This window comes from Equus przewalskii, chromosome 21 (genome assembly GCF_037783145.1).
Source record: "Equus przewalskii isolate Varuska chromosome 21, EquPr2, whole genome shotgun sequence".
Lineage (NCBI taxonomy): Eukaryota > Metazoa > Chordata > Mammalia > Perissodactyla > Equidae > Equus > Equus przewalskii.
The window spans coordinates 45167150-45193965 of record NC_091851.1 but is presented as its reverse complement, the minus strand read 5'-3'; the positions used below and the strand labels follow the sequence as shown (position 1 = coordinate 45193965).

The 26816-nt window shown below is 47.2% G+C and overlaps 2 protein-coding genes and 1 long non-coding RNA gene across 11 annotated transcripts in view; 1 reads left to right on the top strand and 2 right to left on the bottom strand.

Moving 5' to 3' along the window:
• Window positions 1-26816, bottom strand: part of LOC103565402 (guanine nucleotide-binding protein G(s) subunit alpha) — a 66727-nt gene that overhangs the window by 5548 nt on the left and 34363 nt on the right. For 2 of the 9 annotated variants that reach the window (XM_070588584.1, XM_070588578.1), the window contains exons 2-5: window positions 9362-9434; window positions 6242-6286; window positions 1923-1977; window positions 1720-1839 (exon numbers count right to left, since the gene is read on the bottom strand). In XM_070588584.1, the coding sequence (XP_070444685.1) occupies window positions 1720-1839; window positions 1923-1977; window positions 6242-6286; window positions 9362-9434 (293 nt within the window). Of the gene's footprint in view, window positions 1-1719; window positions 1840-1922; window positions 1981-6241; window positions 6287-9361; window positions 9435-12818; window positions 13056-13150; window positions 13655-15680; window positions 15887-26816 lie in introns of those variants that run through there. The other 7 variants (XM_070588581.1, XM_070588585.1, XM_070588582.1 and 4 more) reach the window with 7 other exon arrangements.
• Window positions 9362-26816, bottom strand: part of LOC103547036 (neuroendocrine secretory protein 55) — a 51319-nt gene continuing 33864 nt past the window's right edge. The window contains exon 2 of the mRNA XM_070588592.1: window positions 9362-9434. The gene's annotated coding sequence lies outside the window, so the exon portion shown is untranslated. The remainder of the gene's footprint in view (window positions 9435-26816) is intronic.
• On the top strand, window positions 16179-26094 carry LOC139078116 (uncharacterized). Its single transcript, XR_011530880.1, has 2 exons — window positions 16179-16321; window positions 22830-26094. It is a non-coding gene; the product is annotated as an uncharacterized lncRNA (long non-coding RNA).

The following is a 26816-nucleotide window of genomic DNA, read 5'->3' as shown; positions in this document are numbered from 1 at the left end:
GTGAATTACTGGTCTTGGGTAGTTTTCCTCCTATACTTTGGGCGGGGGGCGAGGAGTAAATTACTGACGGGTTTTGTTTCTTCACACAATTGCTTCTATGGGAAGAATATATGCTAATCTGTTAGGAGAACATGTCAACGAATGATTCAGTGTTGTGAAAACAAGAAATTTCATCTATAAGGAAATTTCCCTGAAGGAAAATTCAAATTTTACCAAAAAATATTATGGCAAATCTCTTTATTATGCCTTTTGTCAGGCTTTCGTGGGAATTCGTGTTTGTGTATTCTAAACGGGTTTGGCTAGGTACATTTTTTTGGGCAAATCTGGCCTTGCCAGTGCCTGTCCTTTGGGGAGGATTTCACAGGAAGAAGCAGAAGCGCAAATGACCTCGGAGCTGTTTCAAGTTGCAGTGGGTCAGGATGCACAGTTCACTGGACATAAACACATTTTTAATTATTTGGGGACAACCTTCCCTTACAAGGAAAGAGGAGCTTCTCCTCCAAGGTGAATTCAAGAGAAGGAGTCAAAGGAGGCGAGGACATCAAGTCCAGGCATCAGCAGGACGAGTAACGGGTTCCGGTTCTGGCACGTTTCTAGACTGCCATTACTTATTCTCCAGCTGGAAGTATAGAACCACGTTTCATGAAAAAGTCTGCGCTGTGCTATGTATATTTTTACCGCCTGAATTTTTTCCAGACAAATGCTATTTAAAACAATGTACCTAAGCATACTTATTAATCCTGCTTTCCCACTGCTGTAAGTTTACAGCCAAACCCGTTTAAAATACACAAACACGAATTCCCACGAAAGTCTGACAAAAGGCAACAGTAACTCATTGTTTTAGCTGCAGACAAGTCTTTTCCTTCTGGGCCCTATAAACTCGCGCATCTTTCCATCTTGTTTCCCCTTCCCGCTTATAAACGATTCTTCCCCCACAACGGGGTCAAAATGGCCACGCCTGGGCATGGGTGGTTTGTGTTCCCTACAAGTAGTTCTTTAGGGAGCAGACGAATCTCTCCAAACAGTGGCCCACACACCAGGCAGGGGGTGCAGAAGAAAATCTGAGTTAAAATTTACATTTTTTTTTTTTTAATAATGAGAAAAGATTCCATTTGCCCAGAGGCAAGGACTGATTTTAGAAAAACCTTAATAAAGGTTAAATGGTAAACTGTTTAAGATAAGAATAGCTCCCATTTATAAAACTCAGAGCTGGCATTTTATTTCTGCATTCCTTGGTATCTCAGGATATTTCAATTAACTGGACAATTAGCATTTGTGTGCCATACTTAGCAGAGTTGTAGCCGTCATAAGATATGTATGAGGGAATAATTAAGGCTACCACAACTCATGACTTTTTCCCTCATAAAAATTTATAATCTAATAAAGTGAGAATTGCAATATTGAAATGTAATGTTTACTTGTGGGGACCCGTGAGCCAAGATTTACAAGGGCTGACAGAATTTGCTCATCCATCTTCCGCAAAGCCCTAATGATCATTAGTGATTTTTGTTTTAAACATTAAGGATCCTTATGCAATTAACTTTTCCCTGAGAGTCGATAGCACTGAGATGTGTTTTGCTGGAAGTGTGGCTTTGACACTGGTGTGCCTGCGTAATGTATGGAGGGGACCGGTGAGCACAGCTCCCACCTGGCCGCTCACCACCTGCTGTCTGCTGTGTAGGGGAGGGCTGCGGCAGCGCCGCTCAGGGCTTAGCTTACAGGAGGGAAGTCGAAGTCGGGCACGTTCATCACGCTCAGGATGTAGTCCACTCTGAACTGGTTCTCAGGGTTGGCCAGCTCCACAGGGGGCACCAGGTTGCTCATGGCGGCCACGATGGTCTGAAAGTGAGTGAGCAAAGCGGTCAGGGGGTGGTGCCCTCTGAAGGGGGGGCTAGGAGAATGGGGGAGACGCAAGCACGTACTTCAATGGCCTCTTTCAGGTTGTTTTTGATGTCCTGCACCTTGGTTGCCTTCTCACTACAGTGGGATTGAAAAGAAAAAAAAGTCAGGTTGCAACACGTTGACTAACAGTGTCACTTTAGCCAAGATATTACAACTAAAAGCATAGTATTCTGTTCTTGAAGGAGTCATGGGTTCAGATATGTGCACAGATTGGAGGTTCCTGGATAAAGGTGGTTTCAAATTATAACCTCCCAAGTGTGTCCCGAGGACACACCCGTTGGGGTAGATTAGCAAATTGGCATCGAGATAATGATCAAGGCTACTGTACCGCAAGTCGGACATGTTCATTTACTGTTTCAGAAGTGGTTCCATCTGCTTTAAGCCCCCACTGCACACCAACACTTCCTAAAAGCTTCCTATGCCCTCATCAACATCCCTGTTGGGGGGGGTGTCATTGGGGGGTTGGGGAGGGGAGTTTCCTGCTTGACTTGGGGCTACTCCTAGCTGGGTTAGTACACCGAGAACCAGAGTGTGGGGTGAGGGGAGGCGGGGACAGGAGTGGGGGGCACGGGCGGGGTTGGGGCTGGAGTCAGTACACACTTCAGGCCTCTGCGGCCCTGTTACTTATTTAAATAGTCATTGTGTGTCTGTCACTGCAGCCAGCAGCAATGAATGACGTTTCTAGTTGATTAACACACATCGATCCCTCGATGTGAACAGGAATAAGATCCTGCCCCCAGAAGTCTTTATGATCTGGGACTTATATGTGGTGGTGGTGGAGGTCCCCTCCAGTAAGCAGAGATTAGAGGGTTTGTAGCTTTTTAATTTTGATTTTAACTTGGGACATATAGGATGCCCTGTGTGGTCAGCTCTACATTCAGTCACTGGGACCACAAGGTCACACCCTTTGACCTCTAGGGTCCCCTGACGGAATGTGGTACCCAGTGACATCAGTTGAAGTGCTGTCTGTCTTTCAGAAACTGTCCTTCATTTGAGGCACAGCCAGGGAAGATTCTCGAGTTTGTGTTTTTAGGGGAAAACAAGGACCTTTTGCTTGGGGTATAAATCCTGCCACATCCTTGCCCCCTACCTCACTTCTTGGTTTTGGAGTGGGGGGAAATGGAACCACGTGAATGACATACCTACTGTGTATTAGGCCCTGGGATGTGATTGTCACGTGGAACTAAGGTGCTATCTTCACAAGGGAGGAAACTGAGGCTGAGAGAGGGAAAGTCTGAGCCACGAGACAGGAGAAGGGAGAGAGCCTGATTCTTGCTGCGTGTAAGTTTTAAAAAACATCTTGAGATTCCCAATTTTTGAAGCATTCACTTGGCTAATTCACCAAGAGTCACGGAATTCAGGTAGAAGTTAAACGTGTAATCCCTCTGGAGTAGGACAGGACAGAACATTAACGCAGAGGAAATGCAACGGGGGCTAATAGCACCTGCAGCCCAGCTGAGAGGTCCGTGGGGCCCAGGGAGGCAGACCTCGAGGTTTGGGGATTGCTGAGGGGGTCGTGCGTCCGCCTGCCAACAGCCCTGCCCCGCAAAGAACTTGGTCTTTTCTTTTTCAAATAATTGTAACAGCTACTATTTCCTGAGCATTTTATCCTTTCAACAAATATATGCATACTTATTTGAGGGGTGGCCCTCGTTTTCTGAGTGGTCTCATCTCGCCTGTTTCCGGGACCAGCCCTCCGCTAACTGGCCTTGAGACACTGCTCCTGTTAGACGGGAATAAGGAGTTTAGAGGTGCTGTTCTTGTCAGTGGTTGAGGGTGTGCGTGTTGTGCCATGGGGGACGACAGGCAGTACCAGGAACCCCCTCGTGGCCACTTACATGAAAGTGCTGCAAGTCAGGAGACCTTCAGGAGAAGCCACGACAGTGAGAGGTGCTGCCAATCAGGAGGGTGGAACTTGTGCCCAATCTGAAGTGTGACTCTGGCCCCCAGACTCCTAACGCAACCACCTTATAAAGGGATTGGGAGTGCCCACCCCTCTGTGGGACTTCTCTGCTCTGTACGTGCAGAATTGAAGCTTGTTTCTGAAATTAGGAGCGATGTCCAGATTTGGTGCTATAATCTAAAATCAGTTAGACGTTAGGATTTTAAAAGGACGCGTGTTTGCCCCTCCCGTTCACTTATGAATTTAAATTTACTTAAAACCCCATAGGACAAATCCATTCCCATTCATTAAAAACAGGCTCCATTTCCATGGTAACGAGAGCCATGAATCTTTGGTTTTAAGGCCCCACAATAGTTAAAAATTAGATATGTCTGGGTCCTAAATACCCAAATGTACATACAGCAAGAGAAAAGTATTTCCAGAAACAAGGTTCTTTCATTCAGTTTGATATTTTGGTCTAAGTAGTAGTATGATGATTGGAAAACTTCCAGTCTTAAATACAGATATTTTGAGAACGTGTTCAGTATTCATCTACGTATGTGAATAGGTGTGGGAGTATATCAAGTATAAAACATCTAAAATAGAAATCTGAAATCTAATTCGGGTGTGTAATACTAAAACATAAAATTCTTCCATTGAAGCAATTACTATGTAGATGGAGACATTATCCTGGGGGCTGGCAGGTTTATCATCATTTTTACTATCGCTTAATGAATTTAACACTGATTGTGAAATTCAGAGAAAATTTCTCAGATGTCTCTCAACTACTTAAAGCCAAAATATATATCTATATATCAATTGCTAGAATTCTGATGGACTGAAAAGCTGGGGCCGGAAGGATGTTTAGGACATTGCAGCACGCCCCCCCCCTCCCCACCTACGTATAAAGCAGATTAGCCGGGTTCAAATTTTACGAGCCACCCCAACCCGGTGGGCTAAGTGGTTAGGGAAGGATACGTTGTACTAAGTTTCATTCAGTGCTCTATCTTATCTTTGTGCTTTTGTGGGAAAAGACAGACAAAAGAAGAAAGACAGAAGACAGACGCAGGATACAGGGATTGCTGAAACATGCAGAGAATTTTTATTTATCACGTATGTTAATACTTATATTTACTTGTAGAACAGAGTCACAGATAGAAGTGCAGGCAAGGTATTAGTAGGGTTCAAGGGTTCTAGCACAGCTTCTAGTACACAGTAGGTTGTTTGTTCAATAAGGACTTGTCATATTTCTCAAATGCCAACTTTTGGTACAGTACACTGTCAATTAGTCACTATTTACGTAGATGCCTTTTATGGATTGTTGCTACGCTACATTTTTGCCAATTAAGGATTTCATTCCATTTTTGTTTTTTTTGTTTTTGTTTTTGTTTTTTCAGTTATCTTTAGAGGTTAGGTGGTAGGGCCCCATCCCCCCTCCCCCCGACAACAGAATATTATTCTTATTAGAAGTTCCTAAGACCAGGCAATTCCAGCATGCAAAGTGTGATAGGACATAGCCGGGAAGATGAGAAACTGTAGCCATCATCTAGGGATAATATACTCTAAAAAAAACAGATGAACAAACATGTGTCAGTTACTTTGTCCTGACCCCAGTATCCTTTGCCCCGCCCCTCCCCGGCCACAGAAGCTGTTTCTTTGAGATGCTCTAGGCTTAGGTCAGTGGGCTCTGCATGTTCATGAGAAATGGCTGCTCCATCACTGCATGCTGAATAGACAAGCAGAGCCAGAATGGGTTACCTGGCATGCGCGTGTGTGTGTTTGCATGTGATGGATAGTGGAGATGCAGGAAGTGGGGGAAAAAAAAAAATGATAATGAATGGAAAAAAAAAAGATGGATGCCATCGTTAATTTCCTATCCAGTAGCTAACATAAAATACCTTGGATAAAAATAAATGTGATAATTTTTAAAAGACCAAAGGCTTTTCGAGATCATTCTTAACAATGACCTCCTGCAAGGTGCCGAACATTTTTTTCAAAACTAAGGACAGTGCGGCACCATGTATTTTAATAGAGGTGTTTTCTTTTTTTCAAGGAGATCTGAAATCTTAAAATCAGACCAACCATTGAGTAGATGAATTTAGCAGATAGTTTTAAAGACAAGTAGCCGATTCAAATGGAGAGCTGGGGGAAACAGAAACCATGTGAAAACACATCAATTCTCAAAATCCTAAACTGATCATAGAATGCAGAAATCCATAACTTTCCCCCAGCTGGATCTAATTATACTTTACGGATGGCCAAAAAAATTGTCTTGCACTTCACGTGCTCTGAAATATTAAGACATTGTTTACGTGTCTTTTGCAAACGTATACCAAGATGGCTGATGGCCCCTAAATGACTTGTGCTTTCTTCCCAGGCCTCTGCCCTCAGTTTCCCAGTATGATCTTCATGTTTGTTGGTTGGTTAAAAAGTTTTTCTGTTTTTGAATGTGCCTACCCATCGCTGTTGCTCCTTGCAGCCTGCGGGTCCTCTTCGCCGCCCCTTTTAAAGAGAGATTGAAAGCTCACCTAATCTGCAAGGCACCGCAATTTCACAAAAACCCCACACAGCCTCTCCACATTCCTCAACCTCCCGTTAATTCTTAGGTCGCCTCTCTGGCTAAACTGGAAGGTCCAGCGAGGCTGCAGGCCGTGGAGGGAAGCCTCCGCGCCTTCGCTGCAGCATCGGCAGAGCCCTCTGGAGACTCATGTCGGTACAGGAGGGACACATAATTGTTTTCGTGTGCTTTCACTAAATGTACATGCATTAGGGAGCTAGAGCAGGGAGTAATCTCATAATTCTTTCGAGAACATAGCAGCGCATGAGGCTCCTTATTCTCCCTGATCTCAATCTTCAGTATTGTGCCTGAACGCACAAAGGCACAGACATGGGTGACTTTTGCCCATGGATTTTCTGGTGCAATATTAATGACCTCCCATTGGGGAAACTACCTATAAGATGTTTTTATTTATAAGTGATTGTTCCCCATAAATTGGCATCAGTTAAAACCGTACCTGGACCATGAGGCAGCGGGGAAAAAACAAAAAAAAACCACTCAAAACCCAACTCTTCATAAATGGTAGGAATTCCTCCTTGAAGGTGGGAAGGGCAGGATGGCTAAGCCTTCTACGTGGTTTTGTAATTGATTAGCTTATTAGCTCAACCAATGTTAATGGCATTTTCTTTTTGTGGCACTAAACATAAGGAAAAGAGTTAGCTTTGTGTTAGGAAAATCCACATCTGACCTCTGTATTTCTGAAGGTCAGATTAATATTACACGTTACTCTAAAAATGTAATTGGCACGGCAGCCTGCGGATAGTTAAGGCAAATTTAATAGCTCAGCCCAGCCCTAACAAAGCGCACATTTACGGGAGCGAGGAGGAAAAGGCCCTGCACCACGGAAAACACCCTTTAGTGGACGGATGTCATTTCATAGGGAATTCCTAGTTAAGAAGGAAACCGAGTTTGTTGCAATACCGCAGTGAGGAAAAAGAAAAAAGGAGGCTCAGTTGGCGAGATAAAAATAAGGTTTCCAGACTCACATGAAGAATTCCCCTGTATGTCACTTTCACAGGCTAAATTTAACACCCTCGGAGATTACCTATGGCTTCCTCGACAAAGGAGGCAAGCTGGGAATGTCGCTTCCTCTTTTTAGGAAGAAAATAGAAAAGAGAAGTTCTGGTTTAAATGCCTCGTCTGCATTACAGACTAGCTCACTTAGGGAAGAGAATCCTTTCTCTAAAGATTAAAAAATTTCAGGGCAATCTCAAGAGTAATAGAACTTTAAGTAAATTATTTCAAGGATGTCCTATCTTTCATCGGACTCCAGCTAAGGTAAACAGCGGCCGCTGCATCCTTTTAAAAAGGCTAGCCATGTCCAGTTTTAATCAAAATATTTATCTAGAGGGTAGATGGTCAAATTATTTTTGCTTCAGTAGCCTCATGAAGAAGCTCTGTCCAGCAAGTTGCAGGGAAAATAAATTATGCCAGATTTTTCTTTAAATTACAAATTCATAGCTAGAAGTCTGTTTCAGGCTTTTTGTTTATTGACCTATGGCAATCTCTGGTGGCAGGGCTTTATTGAAGGGTGTGTCAGGAATTAAGAATTTCAGAATTGGTCTGTGACAAGTAAAAGTGATATTTGGTTGACAGCGTGTATGTGCACATTGATAACTCCAATTTCCTTTCCAATTTCACAGTTAAAGCATAAAAAGCACCCTAAACTAAAATGTCCATTTGTATCGGTGACGTCATCCTTCTCTTACCCCCTTATCTAAGAAATTCTAGAATTTTCCATAAAGAGCAGCCGTCAGTGCAGGTCTTTTACTTCTAAGAGGTGATAAAATTCATCTTTGTTTCCCAGGTGCCTAGTGCATAGCAGGGTGCCTAGTGCACAGTAGGTGACAGTATGCAGATTTTTATTGGTTTGTTTTCTTTTTGGGTGCATACCTGAACTAAACTATGCCACCTTCACTCAATCTCCCCTTTGGAAACTAAAGGCATATAACTGAGGGATAAATTTTCAATTGAATTCAGGTTTAAGAAAGGGAGTGGGTTTGCTAACCAGCTAGTAATGGCAGACTAGTGACTTCAGGTGTTTGTAATCTAGTGGGGTTAACTGCTCTCTCGCCAGTGAAAACAGGCTGGTAAACAGCTTGTTCTGTTTCACACATTTTGTCACATGAGAATGAGGGACAGGCCCATTTGGGGTCCGGGAGAAAAGCAAATTCCCTGATTATATTGAGCGCCCCTCTCCATTTGCATTATTCATGGCAAGCAGGGGCTCATATTTATCTTTTACATCCCTAATATACAGGCTCTCTTTTAGTCTTTATTTTCAGTGCGGTATCGTCACATTGTCCTATACCAAGATGCCTGGAAGGACTTTTCAAAGGCAAAAATGACCCTTCAATGGGCCAGAAGTACCTAACTCCCAGTTTTTCCATTGCTTAAATGTCTCCTTTTTGAGTCTTTAGGCAAGACTATTGATTTTTACAAAGGGAAACAATGATCTGCCCATAATGTAATTCCAAAGGGGGGGGAGATAAGGAATTATTAACAAGGGCTGCCTTTTCCAACTTTCTTTTATGTGGGAATATTATTGAAAGTGTTTCCCCAATAGTTTAAAACATCCTGCACCTGGGTGCGCTGAAATCCGCTGGGAGTGGGGTGGGGGACCCCGCTCTGCAGGGGTTGCGCCTGGCAAAGGAGGGGACGGTGGCGACCAGTGTCAGCTGTGTTGGAGACCCCACTGCACCAAAATCTGTGGGCAGGTCTGCGGCAGATCAGTCACGGGGCCAACCTGCTTCTATTCTCCTGGGAAAGGGAGCTGTTCTACGAGAACCCTGGGGCTTTATTATTATTACCATTATTATTTGTTGCTGCACCGAAGATTAAAAGGGCAGGGCGGGGGGGGGGGAGACCCCTAACAAGCTCTTCCCAGGATTTTCTAAATGCAGGCTGAAAAACTTAAGTGAAAATGGGCTGCCCAGCCCCCCACCCCCACCTAAACTTCCTAGAGGTCAGGGTCAGGATGCTCCTCTGACTGTGCGCCCCTGCGCAGGCTGGACACTTACTCTCCATTAAACCCATTAACATGCAGGATCCTCATTTGCTTCACAATGGTGCTTTTACCAGATTCTCCAGCACCTAGAAAATGAAAGTAAGTCTCAGGTTATGAAGGAGGCATTTTACTCACTTTGGGCAGGGAGAGGACTGCTGTTTATTCCATAGAAGCAACAGGCAAAAAACAAACAAAATAATAGACTCGCAATTTTCCTGGACATTTCGATGCAAAGAAAATGAAATAAATGTCCAACTCTGTGTCTACCTGCAGTATTTCACCATCAGAACAACAAACAAGAAATAAAGGTTTTACTGTTTTTAGGTGTCTTTTTTTTTTCTTTTGGTTGTTTTAAAATTTGTGGGGTGGGCAAGCAAAGGGGCAAAGAGAGGGGATGACGCAATTTTGTCATTTGAGGGGGAAAAGGAAAATTGAAGTTAAAACTGTGAAACTGAATCTCTGAAATGTGAGCAGTCACTGGTAAAATGTGCCCATAAATGTACATAGCTACATAATTCATTGTTTGTCAGATGTTTCATGGTTAAAATACCCAAGATTCACAAACAATGCCCAGACGCTGCAGTCTCCTCCAGATCACGTACTGACGCAGCACTAACCTTCTAACCATTTTCACAATGCAGCTTCTTTCTGTGCAGGTTTCCCTCGCCTTGGGCTACTTAAAAATCAACCCCTAAAACCACAACATTACATTTTATCTACCCTCCCTTCCCGCAAACTCTCTCTTTCTAAAGATAAATTCCCTCTGCATACAACAAGCATACTGCAGGGGAAAATGGGAGACCATCAATTTTCTGTTATTTTCTCAAAAAAATTTTTAATATCAACTGTAGTCCTTGAGAACCATTATTAACATGCAGCACCAACTGTAAGAAGTATTAAAAGGACAAGACTTTAATCATAAGGAAAAATATTCCTGGAAACCACTGAATTTTCAGATCCCACAGCCCTCCCCAACTAAAAGAGTAAGAAGGAACACACGCCTCCATTTTAAATCATATTTGTAAAAATAAAATTTTACAGAAAAAAAACCATTTTCACTAAGCTAGAAGGAGGACTGCTATTTTTCCATTTTCTTTTCTGCAAATGCGCGCTCTCTCCAATAAATAATCCTGTGTGAACAATATTTCGTCCTCCTCCCACACAAACCTGTTTGGGTTTTTTAGCCCTCTTTTTCTTTCTTTTTCAGTTTTATTAATTGTTTTGTTTTACTGCCCAAAAGAGCAAAGCATTCCTCCTTCACTTGCCTTCTCACGAGGCTGTAATCAATATCTGTAAAAGTTAAAATTAGTTTCCACAGAAACATTGATTTCAAAGTAAACACTCTATCTTAATGAGCCTAGCTCTCATAAATTAAAATATTAAAAGGCACTATTAAGAGATTCCATGAAGAGAATATATAACATTAATCAGAATCCCCAATATTCTTATTTCGGAATTAAAATGCGTAACACTTCTCTTTTACAGGCACAAACAGAGCTGTGCCTCAGTTTCCACATTAATGAAATTAAACAATCGGACTGAAAAGATTTTTTCGAGATCTTCTTGTGGTACTGTAATTCACTCAATTTTTATGTCATTAAATTAAGACAGATGAAAAAGAGGATTTGGGGCATCATTATGTTTCCTCTGTTGGGGGGAGGCATCATTTGGTGAGAATCACCACATAACAATGCAACCCCTGGCTTGGGTTGCAGACCCCCGTGGCAGGGGCTGTCAATAAATAGCAGTCAAATGTAGCCATGTAGACCAGGACACTTGAGGAAGATTAGCCCACAGTGAGGCAAGGTGTGATCAGAGCAACAGTCTCCAGTTTTAAGTGGAGACTTTGTGACCGCTGCGCAAAGGTGTTGGAAATTTAAGGTACCATTAGCATCACACTTGTTTTCGATTAGTATTCAGACAGCAAGATAGCATTACTGTTAGGAAAGATTCTAGACTTTTCTAGGCTTGTACTTTGAAATCAAATTATATGTATATTAATATTCACACAGCACAATTCCACCTTTAGAACTTTTAGGCACGACTTCAACGTATGTACCACTTAATTATTGAGATTCCAAATGCATAAAACACCAAAGAGACTTATTTTCACTTAATAATTTTCTGCTTTACGTAAATCTGGACCCAGGAGAACAAAGACGTGACCCATCCGAAAAAAGCAAACCAAACACCACCACAAAGAAAGACCAGCCTTTTACACATTTTATTCTTCACAATCAAGCTGTTTCGTTGAAATGTGACCATAAACTAGGTCTTAACCTAGCAAATTCACAAATTAACTCAGCCAAATTACTCAGGAAGTGGAAAACTTCCACACTAATTAATGCTTGTGTTATCTTCTGGTCATTTCAACAATTTTTCTTGTGCTTCTCTTTTTTTTCCCCAAAGCAGCACCTTTAAGAAAAAAGGAGAAAAGGCCATCTCCTTGTAGTTAATAATGTCCCCCCCCTCCGCTTTTTTTGGCCAAAGAGGAAAAACCGCAATCAAAAGAGAAAACCCAAAACGCAACCAACCAAATGTCACTTGACAAACAACTAATTAATGTCTTTTCATCTCCTTCCACCTGGAAAAAAAATCTTCTCCTTAAAGCGCTCTCAATCCCCCCTCCCACCTTGAAAAGGACCAAAAAAACGCCATTTCCAGACCAAGAAGCCATTTACAGACAAATGTCATTTTCCAGTTCTATCTGATTTGTGAATGTCTTTTTTTTTCTTTTTTCACAAAGCACTCTCAATGTGGCCGACTAACAGGAAAATGTGTGTGTTAATGGTTGGGGGGGCGCTGCTGCGGGGCGGGGGGCGGGGGGGGCGGGCATCTGCTACAATTAATTCTCTTCTTTGCTTTTCAAAAAGCCTGCATGTCTGGAAGGGGAAAAAAAGGTCATACTGTAAAAATGACGTGTCATTTGGCTTCACTGGGCACTTAGCGTAGTAACTCCATTTTTTTTTTTTTTTTTTTGGTCTTATTTTATTTGATTCTCCTTCTCTTCCTTCCACGGCCCGGCCCGGCCCGGCCCAGCCCGGGACACGTCTGCTCCGCGCACACACAGTCTGTCCTGCCCGAAACGCACCAAGTCGCGCCCAGCGGCCGCCGCGCTCCCTCCCCCCAACTCCGGCGCCACGACTCGCCCGCGCCCCCTCCCCCTCACTGCACCACCTTTACCACTCCGATCCCTTCCGAGGGGCTGATGTCACCCGCCCCCCCCACTCTCCTCGGCCGCTTCCCCCGCCAAAGCCTCCCCTCGCCGAGGCCCCCTCCGCCGCCGCGGCGCCCCCCCGCGTCACCCCCTCCTTCTCTGGCCCCTCTTTCTCTCTCCCAACAAATCACACACCCCACGGAGGCGGGTCCCCTCCCTCTGCCCGCCACCCCATTTCCTGTCCCCGAAACCCTCTTTTTGTCGCAGTCTCCCGAGCCCTGTGGGACTCCCCCTCCCCCTCCCCAACACGCACCCAAACCCCTGGCGTCGTGTAGGCCTCGCGGAAAAGAGAAAAAAGAGCGAGGGGGAGGGCGAGAGAGAGAGGGAGGAAGGGCGGCCCGGGAGAGAGGGACCCGCGCCCGCGCCGCCACGGCCCCCCGCCCGAATTTGAGCCCCCGCCCAGCCGAATCTGCGCCCCGGGGTCCCCCTTCCGGCCTCGCCCCCCAGAGACAGAGCCCGCGAGCGGGCAGCGGGCTCGGGAGCGCGCGCCCGGGGCGGGGGGCGGGCTCGGCGCGCGCGGCCTGCGGGGCGCCCCGAGGGGCCCCCGGGCCGGGCCGGGGCCGGCGCCCCCCGCCCCGCCCTTACCCAGCAGCAGCAGGCGGTGCGTGGCCCGGTAGACCTGCTTGTCCTTCTGCAGCTGCTTCTCGATCTTTTTGTTGGCCTCGCGCTGCGCCTTCTCCTCGTTGCGCTGGTCCTCGGTCTTACTGTTTCCGAGGCAGCCCATGGCGGCGGCGGCGGCGGGGCGCGGCCGGGCTGCGGCGGCGGCGGGGCCGGGCGCGGGCGGCCTCACGCGGGCCGGGAGGGCCGGGGCAGCGCCGGGCGGGCGGGCCGGGCGCGGACTCGGCTCCTCGGGGAGGAGCGCGCGGGGCGGACTGCGGGGCGCGGGCCGCGCGAGGGGAAGGTGGTGTCGGTCGGACCGAGGGCAGCGCGCAGCTCCCCGCCCCTCGAGCCGAGGCCGAGGGGGCTGATGGCCGCCGCCGGGCCGAGGCGGACCAGAGCAGGAGCTGCGGGAGCTGCTGCCGCCGCTGCCGCCGCCGCCGCTCTTATTGCCTCGGCCCGAGCCCCGCCGCCGCCCCGACCCAAAGCGCCGCGGCGGGCGGGGGGAGGCGGGGGGAGGAGGAGGCGGCGGCGGCGAGGGGGGTGGAAGGAGGAGGAGGAGGAGGAGGGATGAGGAGCAGCCGCGGCAGCGGCCGCGGCAGCGGGGAGGGCGGGAGCTGGCGGAGGGAGGCGCCCCCCCGGGTGCCCGGGAAGGGGGGTCCCTCCGCCCGCGCCCGGCCCGGGACGGGACAGGCCGGGGAGCCGCCCCTCGCCCCCCTGGCTCGGGCCCCAGCCGGGCCAGCCGCGGGGGGAGAGGGGGCGTCTCCGAGCCAGTGACGACCCCTCGCACGACGCCAACGCTCCACCCCCCGGGCCGCGGCGCCCGGCGGCCCCCGAGGCCGCGGGCCCCCCCCTCCCGCGGGCGCCGCCGAGGGGCCGGGGTGGGCGGAAGGGGAGGGAGCGCGAGCCCGAGCCCGGACTTTGGAAAATTTTCGAAAAGAAGAGAGAGACACAGAGAGAGCCAGAGAGCAGGGAGTGTGGAAAAAGCGAGGCGAGCACGAACCAAAGGACAGAGCAACCGAAAAGGAAAATGTGTCCAAACACACACACAAATACTCAATAAAAATCCACACTACACAGCGATGGTGGTGTCTGGTGGCGGTGGCGGGGACGGGGGTGGGGGGTCTGACTAGATGAGCCGCTCGTCGCGCCCCCGGCGCCGGGCGCCATGGCCCGAGCCGAAGGCCCCCGTGGCCCCGGAGCGCCCGCGGCCTCTGCGCTTGGCGCGGCCGCCCAAGTAGGAGAAGAAGGCGCAGCCCAGGAACACTCGGAAGCAGCAGGTCGCCCCGAACACGAAGCCGCAGCCGCGGCCCTGCTCCGTGCGCTTCTGCAGCAGGAAGTTGAGCACCCACGAGGGGCTGCGCACCGAGAAGACCAGGAAGACCACGAGGGGCAGGTGGGCGCTCAGCGCGCCGGCCTTCAGCGGCCCGGGCCGCCACACGACGCCCCCCACGCGCGGCGCCGTGTAGTAGGCATCGTCCTCGTCGCCCGAGTCCGTGTCCCACTCGGCCCATGCCCTACTCGTGCCCGCGCCGCCGGCGCCCTCGTCGCCCCCGCCGGCGCCCTCCGCGGCGCCCTCGTCGTCGGCGGCGGCGGCGGCAGCGGCGGCGGCCGCCGGGCCTCGAGGCTCCTCCGGGGCTTCTGGCACCTTCTTCTTCTTCTTCTGCATCTTCTCCAACTTCTTCCTCTCCTTCTCCTTCTTCTTCTCTTCCTTTCTTCTCTGCTCCAGCAGCTTCTTCTCGATCTTTTTTCGCTCTTTTTCGGTCAGGAACTTCTCGGGGGGCGCTTCCCGCGCCAGGTTCTTCGGGGTCTTCGGGGTCTTCTCGGTGTCCCCGCTCTTCCGCGGCGCGAGCGGCTCTCTCGGCGCGGCCAGCGCTGCAGCCGCCGCCGCAGCTTCGGCAGCCACCTCGGCCGCAGCCGCCGCTGTCTTCTTCTCGCTCTCCGCCGCTCGGGCTTTGATCTTCATGGCCATCTTCAGCATGGCGGCTCGGCCACCTCGGGGTGCCCGGCTCTCGCCTGGCCCGGGCGCCCGGTCTGCCCCCGGCCTCGGCCTGGCCGGCCCCTGTGCGCCCCGTGTCGGGGGACTCGGCTGCGATCCCCGCTGCGCTGCCCCGGGGCCGCGGAGCGCGGCTGCCCGGTCTTCGGGCTGCTGGGCTGGCTGCCTAAGAGTTAGCGCCAAAAAGGATGAGCAAACGAAAAAGGGGCGAGAACAAACCAAAAAGCACCCAACAACAGCGAGAAACCAAAAAGCACCAAGAAATGTCAAACAACTCAAAAAAGAAAAGTGCAGAGGCGCGATGGCACGAGTTTGCTGTTACCCTCAGGCGCTCCTTGGTTTGGCTCTTGGGCACGCCAATGGAGAGGAGAAAAGAGAAAAGAGAGAGAATTGGGGGCTGCCCGGGAGGCGCGGGCAGGGCGGCAGCGCCGGGGCGCCCTTGCCCTGTCCCGGCCCCGGTGGCTCTTGCCCGCGCCGGGCGACTCGCACTTCCGCGGGAGGCCACGGTGCAGCCGGACTTACATGTGAGTGAGGTGCACTCACACGCAAGGCAGTGCCTGCCTGCCTGCCTGCCTGCCCTCCGGCCGCCGGCCGCCCGCCGCCCCGCGCCGGGACAGGGGTTCGCTCCAGCCGCGGCGCCGCAGCCCCGAGCCCGAGAGCCAGCGAGCGAGCGAGCGAGCGCCGCGCCGGGCCAGCCACCTGACGCAGCCCGCTCCGCGGTGCCGAGCGACTGAGTGTCCCCGCCGAAGAGCAGCGCTCCTAACCAGCCCGATGACGCCCCAGCCTCTTCAGAGGACGGACCCACAGCGGCGGCCCCTATAAACCGAAGGGGAAGCCGAAAAATCGGCCCGCCGAGGACGTGCCCAAACAGGCCGCCGCGCACCCAGGGGGTGTGGGCCGGTGTGGGGGCGACACGGGAGTGGGTAGGGGGCGCGGGGGGCGCAGCAGCGGGAGGCGCGGGGGCGCCCAAGGCGGTGGGCACCGGACCCCGCCTCCCAGACCTGCCTCCCAATTTTCGGTGAGTGGTGTAGCCCTTGGCGGCGTGCAAAGTGTGCGACGGCGGCGCTTACCCCTGCTGCGCGCCTCCTTACCTCCAGCTTCCCGGTTAGCGCACGCGGGGACAGCCACCCACCCCTCCCTCACGGCGGCGCGCGCCCGTGGAGGTAGGTGTCGGCAAGCCTAATTAATCCTGACGCCTGGAAAGGGTTTCGGATCTGATGAGAGGTGCTATGTGAGCGCAAAGTTAGCGCGGCTAGAAGCAGGAGGCGGCAGGCTGTGCGCCGGCGACACGGAGCCGAGCAGTGGTGGCCGTGACTGCGGAGTCGGTGTACCCGGCGTCCACCCAGGTGGGCGAGGTGGTGGGCCCGGGTGTCCCGGTGGGCTCTGCAACAGAGGGAAAAGTACTTTATTGAACAGGAATTTGTTTGCAGATTGTTTACAAACTCTAAAGTGTCCCCACACTAGGATGTGGAAGAGATCACTGGGTTAGGTGTAGCGACACCAACTTCTCAACCCCCGCTGCTCACTTTTCCTGGGACCTTGGTTGAGTCACTTGCTGCCACAGGTGTCTGCTTTGGGGTACAATTCATTCATTCATTCAATAAATGTTTGGTCCACACACCCACCTTGTGCCCAGGTGAGTGGAGTGCCAGGTGACCAGGCTAAGGCAGGTGACTGCCATTGGTGGGCGGCAGGCACACCTGCCAGTAAACTCAGACAGACAAAATAATTATGAACTGTCTCCCACCTTTAACCTTCTGTGACTTATAAACCATCAGTAAAACTTTCGAGTTTTAGGGGGAAAGAAAGAAAGGACAGAAGCTGACCTGTAAATGAAAACACACCTATCATGCCTAGGGCTGTGGGATGGGAGTCTGGTACTTTCAGAGGCCTCGGAGCAAACTGTCGCATGTAGTTTTAAGTTTTCTTTGAAATAGAAAGACACTGTTAAACATTCAACAGCACTATTGAAATCCCCCCTTTCCCCTGGTTTGCTCAACTCAAAATAAGAAAAAGTGTGACAGATGAAGATGTCACGTATTATTTGTCTTGGCTCCTTCAGGTACACCTCTACCCCCATTCTACAAGGCCTCTTTTTTATGGATCTGAATGGACAACAGAGAGCAATTCAAAGTCACCAAAGAACACTTGGAATTAAGAACAGGAAGTAAAAGCTACAGGCCAGACCCCCATAACCTGCAGCTGCTACGGCGCCTCCCTGTAGGCCTCTGACTTTCTTGAACTCTGCTGAAAGTTGCTGCATTTGCCCTCCTCTCCGCATCCAAACTAAGCCGGGTCTTTGTCACACTTTGGATTAGAGCCTCTTTTCCATCCAAAAAATACCCTCTTTTGAAAAAACCTCAAATGAACTACTGTTCTAAGTTTATGCTTTTCACCTAAACAAAACCAGATAAAAATTTTAAATGGGTAGACCCAAACATGCTAGTAAGCCAATTCAAGAGGAAGGCCTTAGAATCGGTGATTCTGTGACCAAGAGATCACGACTCACCATCATTCACCAACTAGATTAGCAACTACTTGAAGGCCCAAGTTTTATATCTTTATATATTAAATAAAAACTTCTTGGTTGAATTTGATTAATCACTTGTTAATTTAAAAAAGTGAAGACTTATAAAGAGGAGAAACAGGCCAGAAAGTTTTGTTCTGCTCCATTTGTTCAAAAGCATCTCCCTTCCGACTTCCAATGTGGCAAAGCACAAATATATTGTATTTAAGAAGAACAAGGTAAATAGTAACAAATAAACCTTGATACTTATGCCAGTAGCTACACATTACTTCAACAAATATAATGAAGTCTCCTTGTTTGTAAATCCCTGAATTGGGTTGCCATCTCTCCCTTTTAGATAAATATCACACGTGGATTTTGAAAGGAGTGAAACTGTCCCATGTCATATACTGATACACATCCCAGGCAAGGCACAATCAGGACTACTGTCCTAGAAAGATAGAAAGCAAGGTCAGGCTTTCGTCATTTCAACTTCTAACCTAGCAGGGCCATCCTTGAAATGTTTGTTTTTTTTTTTTTTAAGTGTAGGTTTCACCTATATTTTATTATGACCAACCACTGATGGACAAATAAAGCATTTACTTTGTAAATAAATGACAGCAGGTGGAATCAAAGGTTTATAGGTAAGCAAAAGACACGAAGAGCTCTGAAACACAAGCTCGTTTGTGGTCTGTTCGGCTTTCTGTTTTCACTCGACACAAAGTGAAAGATGAGATTTTACTTAATTGGCATGGTGAGCTGACACTGTCTACAGTTTTCCGTCTAGCATTTGACCTACCCGGGGCCTTAAAAGTTTTATTTTTTTAAAAAAAAGCCTTTTCAGATTTGCAGGCCACCATGCGTGACCTTTTCATATAAATTAGTAATTTATTTTAATAGGTCGTTACCATTTTAAGTACCTGGTTTATGCTTTGAGAGTAGAGCAATTCATTAGCATAATTCTTGGAACAGTCCCGACTAGAGAGTTTTCCAGTGGGGCCTCTTACTTGGCCCGGGGAGAGATAGAAGTTATGGAAACTTCAGGCTCCAGAGAGGGGAAAGGGCCAGAATGTTCTGAGTATAAAACGCCCAGAGAGGGCACAGGTCCCTCGCTCAGGTGATTTGCTTCATGCCAAAGCCAGCAAGTTGGGATAATAACACACCCCTAACCTAAAACACTAGGTCACCTAATGATACAACTTGGTGAAGCAGATGGTGTCACATGCTACACAGAGGGATGGCCCAGCAACAGTTCTTTCCAACAGTGCATATTTTACAACAATGGATGGATTCATATGTCGGGGTTTGAATTTTGTGGTCTTGTAAGCTTCATATTTATGGGTGGATGTGTCCCTTGGCCCTTTTGCATCTTCCTAAGAATGCCTTGCCTACTTTTAGAAGGAATAGGCTCGCTACAGCTTAGAATCTTGAAAATATTGTTACACTAAATGATGTAATTCAGTTTTTGGACAAGAGTTTTCTTGGCCTTTCATTAGTTGGGGTTATTATAAGAGCCCAGAGAAAATATAATATTATTTTAATAGCCTAGGAAACAATAAATAAGTTTCCACTGAAACAGAAACCTTAGCTGTAAGATTGTAATAATAGTATTTAGTGCTTTCACAGTGCTTTCTGTTTTTAAAGCACATTCTGCGCTTTATTTAACTAGAATGACAAATGAATATGACTTGAAGCATGTGCTATATAGACGATGAAAGCAGGCACTGCAAAAAGCCTCTTCCTGTCCCAGTTAACCCCTGGTAAGAAGGTTCTATTACCTAGGACCATAAAGCTCTTAAAAATCTAATGTAGTGATTACCTAGGGCATTTTTTTTTTCTTGTCATATTCTCTAGTTAGTAAATTCAACCACAGATTACTCCTAAACTTGCATTCTAAACTAAACACACTGTTTATGTTAGTAAAACTTTATTTCAGGAGACTTGAAATCAAGGAATTAACTGCATGGCCATATGAAATTTCCCTATTTAATTGCCATCAACTAATTTTAAAATAATTTGTTTTAAATTCAGAACATACTCTAATCCAAACAGAATGTGGAGGCACATTGGCCAATGTTTTTGGACCCGGCCAGTGGCTTTGAGATGTTGTTCAAGCATCTACTTAATACCATGGCACATAACATGAGGGCAATCAGGACCTTTCGCGCCTTTATTGATCTTTCTTGACTCTCATGGGTGGGCCCATCTATGAGAGGAGCTCCTGGTCCCCAGGGATAACCAGTCCCCAAGGCCTTACTGCCTTTCTCACAACATCCCAAGGAGCCCCAGAGTGGGTGGAAGTGGACGTTTAACAAAGTCACTATCTACCTTAAAAGGGAGAAATAATAAAAAAGAGACTATGTGCATTATTCTGTTCCTTTTAAAACTTAAACCTAAATAATATGATAGTTGGTTGAAGATTCTAGATGGACAAAAAATTTGGATTAGGGGCATAATGACATCAACCATAGACCCATGGACCCACTTACTAGAGATCTTAATTGGGTAAAAAAAAAAAGTAAAAGTGTTACTACTCTGTAGCAGGAAAGTTAATTTTCCTAAACTATCTTCAACTTCCTTTGGGGGAACAAAGTTTCATGGAGGCCAAGGTAACGGGAAAACCTGTTGCTCAGCACTTTGAACTTGGCCTTGATGGAGACTCAGCCAGGATGGGGACTGAGGCAAGGAGGACTAGGTGACAATAGGTGTGGGCCAGCTAACTTTTGTTTTTATTTACAAGGTGCCTTATTTAAATGACATTTCAGTCCAACATCTTACTAAACAGGTAACAACAGGAAAAAATAAATAAAAAGCAGGTTGGCACAACCAAGAGAGTGCTGAGGTCCCAATAAGATCTCCTTCAGTGAAAGAATCCCTTTAAGTGTTCTCAGTTTAAAGATTTTAGGTTTTTTCACTGTATTCAATTCTTCCAATGTAGCCCCATATAATTAAGAGTTTAGAAAGTTAAACACTCCAGACTAACCAGGTAATAAGTTTTCTTTCTTTAAATGCTGCTTTGTGTATACATATATACAAATGAAACACCTGCTAAGTACAAGTTTTACATCTTGGGTTTTTACTTTATTTATCTACCAACCAAATGTGGGTGATGATTTTCAAACAGGCTTGCAATCAGTTACTAGCCTCAGTTTGGGACAAATGAGATTCTGATGGGGCTGTGGGTGTCATTTGCCTTCATAGCCAAAACCCCTTCTCTGGTCCCACTTCCATCTGCTGTTGGTAAACCCTGAACTAAGCAATTAATGTGACATAATTAGTCACACATTTAATTCATCTGGAAATGTAGGTACCTTTTCATCTTTTTGTGTTTGCCCACACACGTTTAAGCTGAAATCAAAAAATGTGTAATTATAGTTTAGCTCCACCTATTTCCCTGGGTTTTTCTTTCGAGGGGGAGCAAACCCTCAGGACACAGAGAGCCTAGCTTCCAGATGAGCAAGGCGGCCTCCTCCTTTGCACACAGCTACACACAAGCCCCAGCTCTCCTGCCCACTGCACCCTGCATGATTTCCAGTTAGCCTCCATTTGCTCAAAATTCGGTGTTTGCTGGGGAGCCCAGAGGCTGCGCCCTCCGCTCCCTCACTCAGCAGTTTACCGAGGGCTTGGCAGCATTCACAGCCCTCTCCGTGGCCTGTGAGGAGCCCACTCAACATCAGCAGAGCCCAGATGGCACTGTGGCTTTCTAAGGTCTTTGCTGACCTCTGGAAGTTATGAGGAGGAGAGAATTATTCAGCCAAAGCATCAAGTATTTGCAACCAGTCTGGAGATCAGATGAAAAGGAGATGTTTTTATGAGCTACAGACCTCAGCTCTACCCACAGCCACGTCCCAGGGTCTCTGCATGCTGCCCAGTACTGGAAAGCTGCCTCTGCCCGCTTTCTTGAACATTCCTGTCTCTCAATCGCTTTAGTCTCTACTACCTTCTCAGATTACGGTTCCTTTTGTGCTAATTACACTGAAAAAATTGAAAGAATGTCGCTGACTTTACAAAGAACACAAAGCATGCTTGCTTTAAAAACTAAATATAGCCAATTTTTTTCAGAAGGCAGACAACTCAGCTTTCAAATGATTTGTACTATGTGGATTAATTGCAGATAGCCAATTCATTTATTAAGACCCAGGTGACAGAAGGGCTCAGCTATTGGGAGGACAAATTAAAAATGTGTGTTGCTTTTGGGGGCCATTTACACAAAGTGAGAAGATCTCATTAATGATGAATTTTCCCCCCTAGTACTTAATTGTAAATTAAGACTTGCCAATGATGGCAGGCTAATTTAAACCACCATGAAAAGAGGAAAGAAATGGAAGCTGCCAATCTGTAGAAAGAAGTACCTGTACTATGCAGGTAAAAATATAAACGAAATGAAAAGAAAGTCTAACTTCTCCCCCTGGAAGGCTGTGGCTGCAGCACGAGAGGATGCTGCTTTTGCAGCCCCTGTTGTTTATTACGTAAGAAATGGTCTTTTAAAAGACAGAACTGAGAAGGATGTGCTCTCCCTGCCAGCCAAGCAAATTATGGATTACCCCCCCCCCCCCCCAGCCACGAAATCCTCTGAGGGTTAATAGGTGACCAGTAGCAGCTTGGAATGATTTATTTTTCTAAGGAACATTAAATACTGAATTGCTCATGCTGAAATAATGCCACAGCTGTGACCCTTAGGGCTGAATTCTGGACACCGGCTCAAGTGACAGGTGTACTCGATGTATGCCCAGCTTGGCTGAAATTGTGATGCCTAACTCAAGTTTTCCCCTCGATTAATTGGTGGGGACTCTGGAGCCAGCCAGAAAGGGCCTTTTGCCACAGACACGGAAGACCATGTGTGCTCAGCCGTTCACAAAAATGCCCGCCTCAGGGGAGCATGGAGGCGCTGCTCCTTGAACAGAAAACAGGAAAATCCAGACAGAGCTTGGAACGCAGGGGAGAGAAAGTAGGAGCGGAGAGATCTGATCAGGACCAAACCCTTCTGGGTTTTAAGGCAAACAGGTCTGTCTTCTACGAAGCTCTCGGAGGATTTGAGCAATCGAAGCAAGCCTGGGGTTCTAGGAAATGTGTCACCAAAATTGGTATTATTAGAGGAAGTGGCACAAAGCTAGAAATGCAGAGTCTAATCTGTAACATACTAATTATACCTATTTTTATCGCAGGGTTGCAGTGACCTAACATCAAGAATTAAAACTCTAGAAAACTGGCCCTTCACAAGTATAAAACAGGAACACCTTGACAGGTGGGGGCCACAGGGCAAGCGTTTCACCGAGTCCCTTGGTCAGACCCAGGGTGAGAAATCAGCAGTCACCCAGGAAAGTAGCTGATTTTTGAGGGAACTTGGCAACCATGAAGGAGGGTGAGTGGGACTCTACACCAAACCTTTGGGGTTCTGGCGTAACGTCAACATGCCGCTAAGAGGGCATCCCTGAAGCGTCAAAGGCCAGCCTGAGCAAACTGCACTGTACCCACAGGGTGTCCTGGTCAGCGCAGGGAAGGAAGAAGGTTGGGTTGTGCTCTGTCAAGCCAAGAGGGATCCAGACGAAGCTCCCCTGGTCCATCCCACTGACCACACAGGCCCTGGACCCCTATCACCTGGCAAGATGGCGCCAAATGGCCAATGGAGAGAGAATCAGCTGTGGAGGCTGTCGGATCTTCCACCTTGGAGACTGGTTCCATCTCACTGAGATGATGGCTGAAGATATCAACCAACTCAAAGCAATGTTAGGTTTTTTGCATTCTTATCCCGAAAAGATCATCTCTATCTTCAGAGTAATGGGATTTTTAAATAATTGGACTTCCTGGAACTGCTTCCAAAAGCCTAGCCGTGAAAGAAACTTTCAAAGGAAGTTGATATAAACCTTAGTTAGGACCCGAAGACATCTAATCTGCAGGTTAAACGGATCCTTGATTTACTCAAAACCATTAAAGCAGCCCAAAGTCTAGAAAAACTTCACTGACGCAAAATTCTTATCATGACGTTATTAACCCGTGCCTCAGGGGGGCGCCCCATGGTAGAGTAATTTAAAGAAATCCTCAGCCTTAAAAGTGAGTTTCTTAAATGGTTTTCTATTAATTAAGCCAGTAATTATTCTAAATATATCATTTCAATGAGCTGCCATGAGTTCGTTGAATGCAAAATATGCAAAAACCAGATTGTTGACTGACTACTGTGATCCCCAAGGACACTTAATGTTTTAATCTCAGATATAAGATGCCTTCATATTTCATTTACCCTACACATTCTTAAATGTGTTACGTAAATGTGTTTTCCTCAACCTGGCATAACTACATACCTGCTATATTTACTGAGGGTACAGAAGGCAGAGAGGGGAACTTTGTTAAAAAAAAAAAAAGCAGCAGCCTAAAAAATGACTAAAGAATAGAACTCTACAACAAAAATTTAGTTTCTAAAATGGATGCCAAAGGCAGAAGAGATTTTGAGAGAAAAACATACGTATAATTTCTAAAACATGTAAAGAAGGACAGTAAATCTGCAAATGAAAAAAAAGAAGCTTCCAGCAGCAAGCAAACCCAAGGGTTTCAAACAAAAAAATCACTCGGATTGATAGTAATTGAACCCTTGCTTAACCTTTCTCCCAATACCTGATAATTCTGTGAGATCACCCAGCTGTCATTCTCTTCCTTTTACAAATGTGACATTGATTTGTCTGGCAAAGACGTATTAGAATTCTGAGGTCTGATTGATGGGGCTACTAATAAATCTAAATCATCAATTCTTGACCTTTTTTCCCTGAAATTCTTGGTATGTGGTAAATTGCTGAAAACACATTTTCAAGGTTCTGTGATTGTAACATAAAAATAAGGATCAAGGCTGGGGAGCTTTGCTGGTCTGAATACATCTGGGCTCTCTCTGCCCTGCCTGCACCGCAGAGGGAAAATACGTGAGATCGATTAGAAACAGTATCTGGGGGTCGTATCGATGCTTTGCTTTGGGCTGAGCTGTTTGCAAACAGAAATGAACTGCACACGACTGAAGAAGTCCTAAAGGGAGATGTGCCAAGGAGCCATTACCCCATGGCGTGCCTCTCCTCGACTCCCGCCCTCCCCCAACTGCCTGCCTGCTTACTGAGGTGAGAGAGCAGGACAATTTGTAGCCCAGAGAGTCTAAATTGGCTATCCACACGAGAGAGAAAGAAAGAAAGAAAAGATTGATGATCTAGTCCTAGTTTTGGTGACTTTGAGATAAAAGGATGGAGGACGGGGCGGTGTCGGCTTTTTCAAGAAACCGAATCATGGATACTTTTCCTATAAAAGCAGCACTTATCCTTATCTTTCACTGGCTAGGTTAAGCTGGTTACAACCTAAGACAAAACGAGGGCAGGTGGCTGCAGGTGGCTTCAGCTCCCTCTAAATTCTAAGATGGCTGCAGGCACCAGACAAACCTTGACCCTGGGAATGAAGCTGCCAAGAGCCTGGTCATAGGATTTCTCTAGGCATGGTTCTCCCTCCCAGCGCCTGCCTGTAAGGACCGGCTTGCTACTTCACCTCTCCTTCCCTCTGCAGCAGACTTCAGATGGTCACTGCAGAAAAAGAAGAAGATGCCAACATCTTGTTCGTGCCCTCCCTGTCTGGTCCCTCAGAGCACAGGCTGGATTCTACGTCTGTTCCTTCAATTCATAAAAAGTTTATCTACAGCCTTTGAGCTGTGCTGGGGTCATGTTAGGGTAGGTGGTCGGATGAGCTCCTCCTCTCAAATACTCAGGCAAACTGGCCATCTGTAGACAAACAACCAGATGCTTTTTCACAATTGAACTTTTGACCAATTTGAGTGGATGCTTCAGCGTCAAGACGACAAAAACTCAAGTCAAAAAGGTCACCAAGAATAGGAAATTTGTGGGCGACAAAAAGCTGTATGACAGTGGGAAGCATTACATTTTCCTAGCAATGAAAATCTGAGTTTTCAGATTGTGCTAAACGACTCAAAATTTGCCAGAGCGAAGCCACAGCAGAAAGAATGGATTTTTAAAAAGGTTATATTGTTCCTATTTATTTGGCTTTGCTGCTGCCAGAAAGCGGCTTGGAGCCCTCCTTTTTAGCACTCTACAAAATATAAATGGTCTAAATTAAGCAGCTATCTAATCTCAACCAATATTAATTCTGACATGAAAAATGAGACCAACTTTTCCGACAGGATTATGATCTCTGCTGCCTGACATGAACCCATCACCTCACTACGTTTCTCAAAAAACAGAATATTCTCCTTTTCCAAAGTGCCTATTTATTTCTACAAGGGGACAAAATCCTCAAGCACTTTTCTGATTCTGACATTGAAAAGGCATCAACTCCTAAAGTGGCATGCTTTTGACCCCCAGACTCTGCCAGCTTCTATATCTTTCTTTTTTCTCTCCAAACGAAAATCGCTCTAAAATAAAATATCTAAGCACCCCCAAGGGTCATAAGTCAGGATGCTGCCCTCGTATCTTTCTCCTTGCAGACTGAACTGCCGGCCTCTAATATTGTTTTCCAAGTGAAAAAGGGGAAAACGGGTTTCAACATATTTTTCTAGTGTTTTCCCCTTAACTGGTCCAGTGAAATCAGCCCGAGCACAGGGCCTCCAGCTCCATAGCAGGCAGAATCACCGTGTATCTAGACAGAGACAGGATTTGCATTTCAGCTCGGCTCGGATGGGGAATCTGCAGTTGCTGCAGGGACGGGAGCATCTCGGCGGGCGCACCCCTGCAGTACGGCCTCGCAGTCTCAAGACCACTGCCCCTCCAGCAGATTCTGCAGGTGTTGCATTTTGCTTGTTAATCCTCTTGTTGAGCACAAGAGATAAAGTGGTTTGACTCATAAATGTCCATAATTTACCTGCCACAAAGCCCCAAGTCCCTGCTGTTTCATTATCCGCTGCCCTTTAATAATCATCAAAATGAGAAGTGTCTCTAGCAGCATGACAATTTAGTGAGGGGAATAAGGAACCCCAGAAAATCACAAATTGTTTGGGGAAAGTTGCCGTGGAGGGTGCCTCCATAGGGGGAAAATAATGCTCATTGGTGTTTAATTCAAGACTGTGGGGTGCTCTCAGCAGTGACATCACGTTTAACAGAGACATTGTGTAATTCAGTTATAGAAAAGCAGCTGAGATGAGCAGGTTCAAATCATCTCTCCTGCTCTGTGTAATTCTC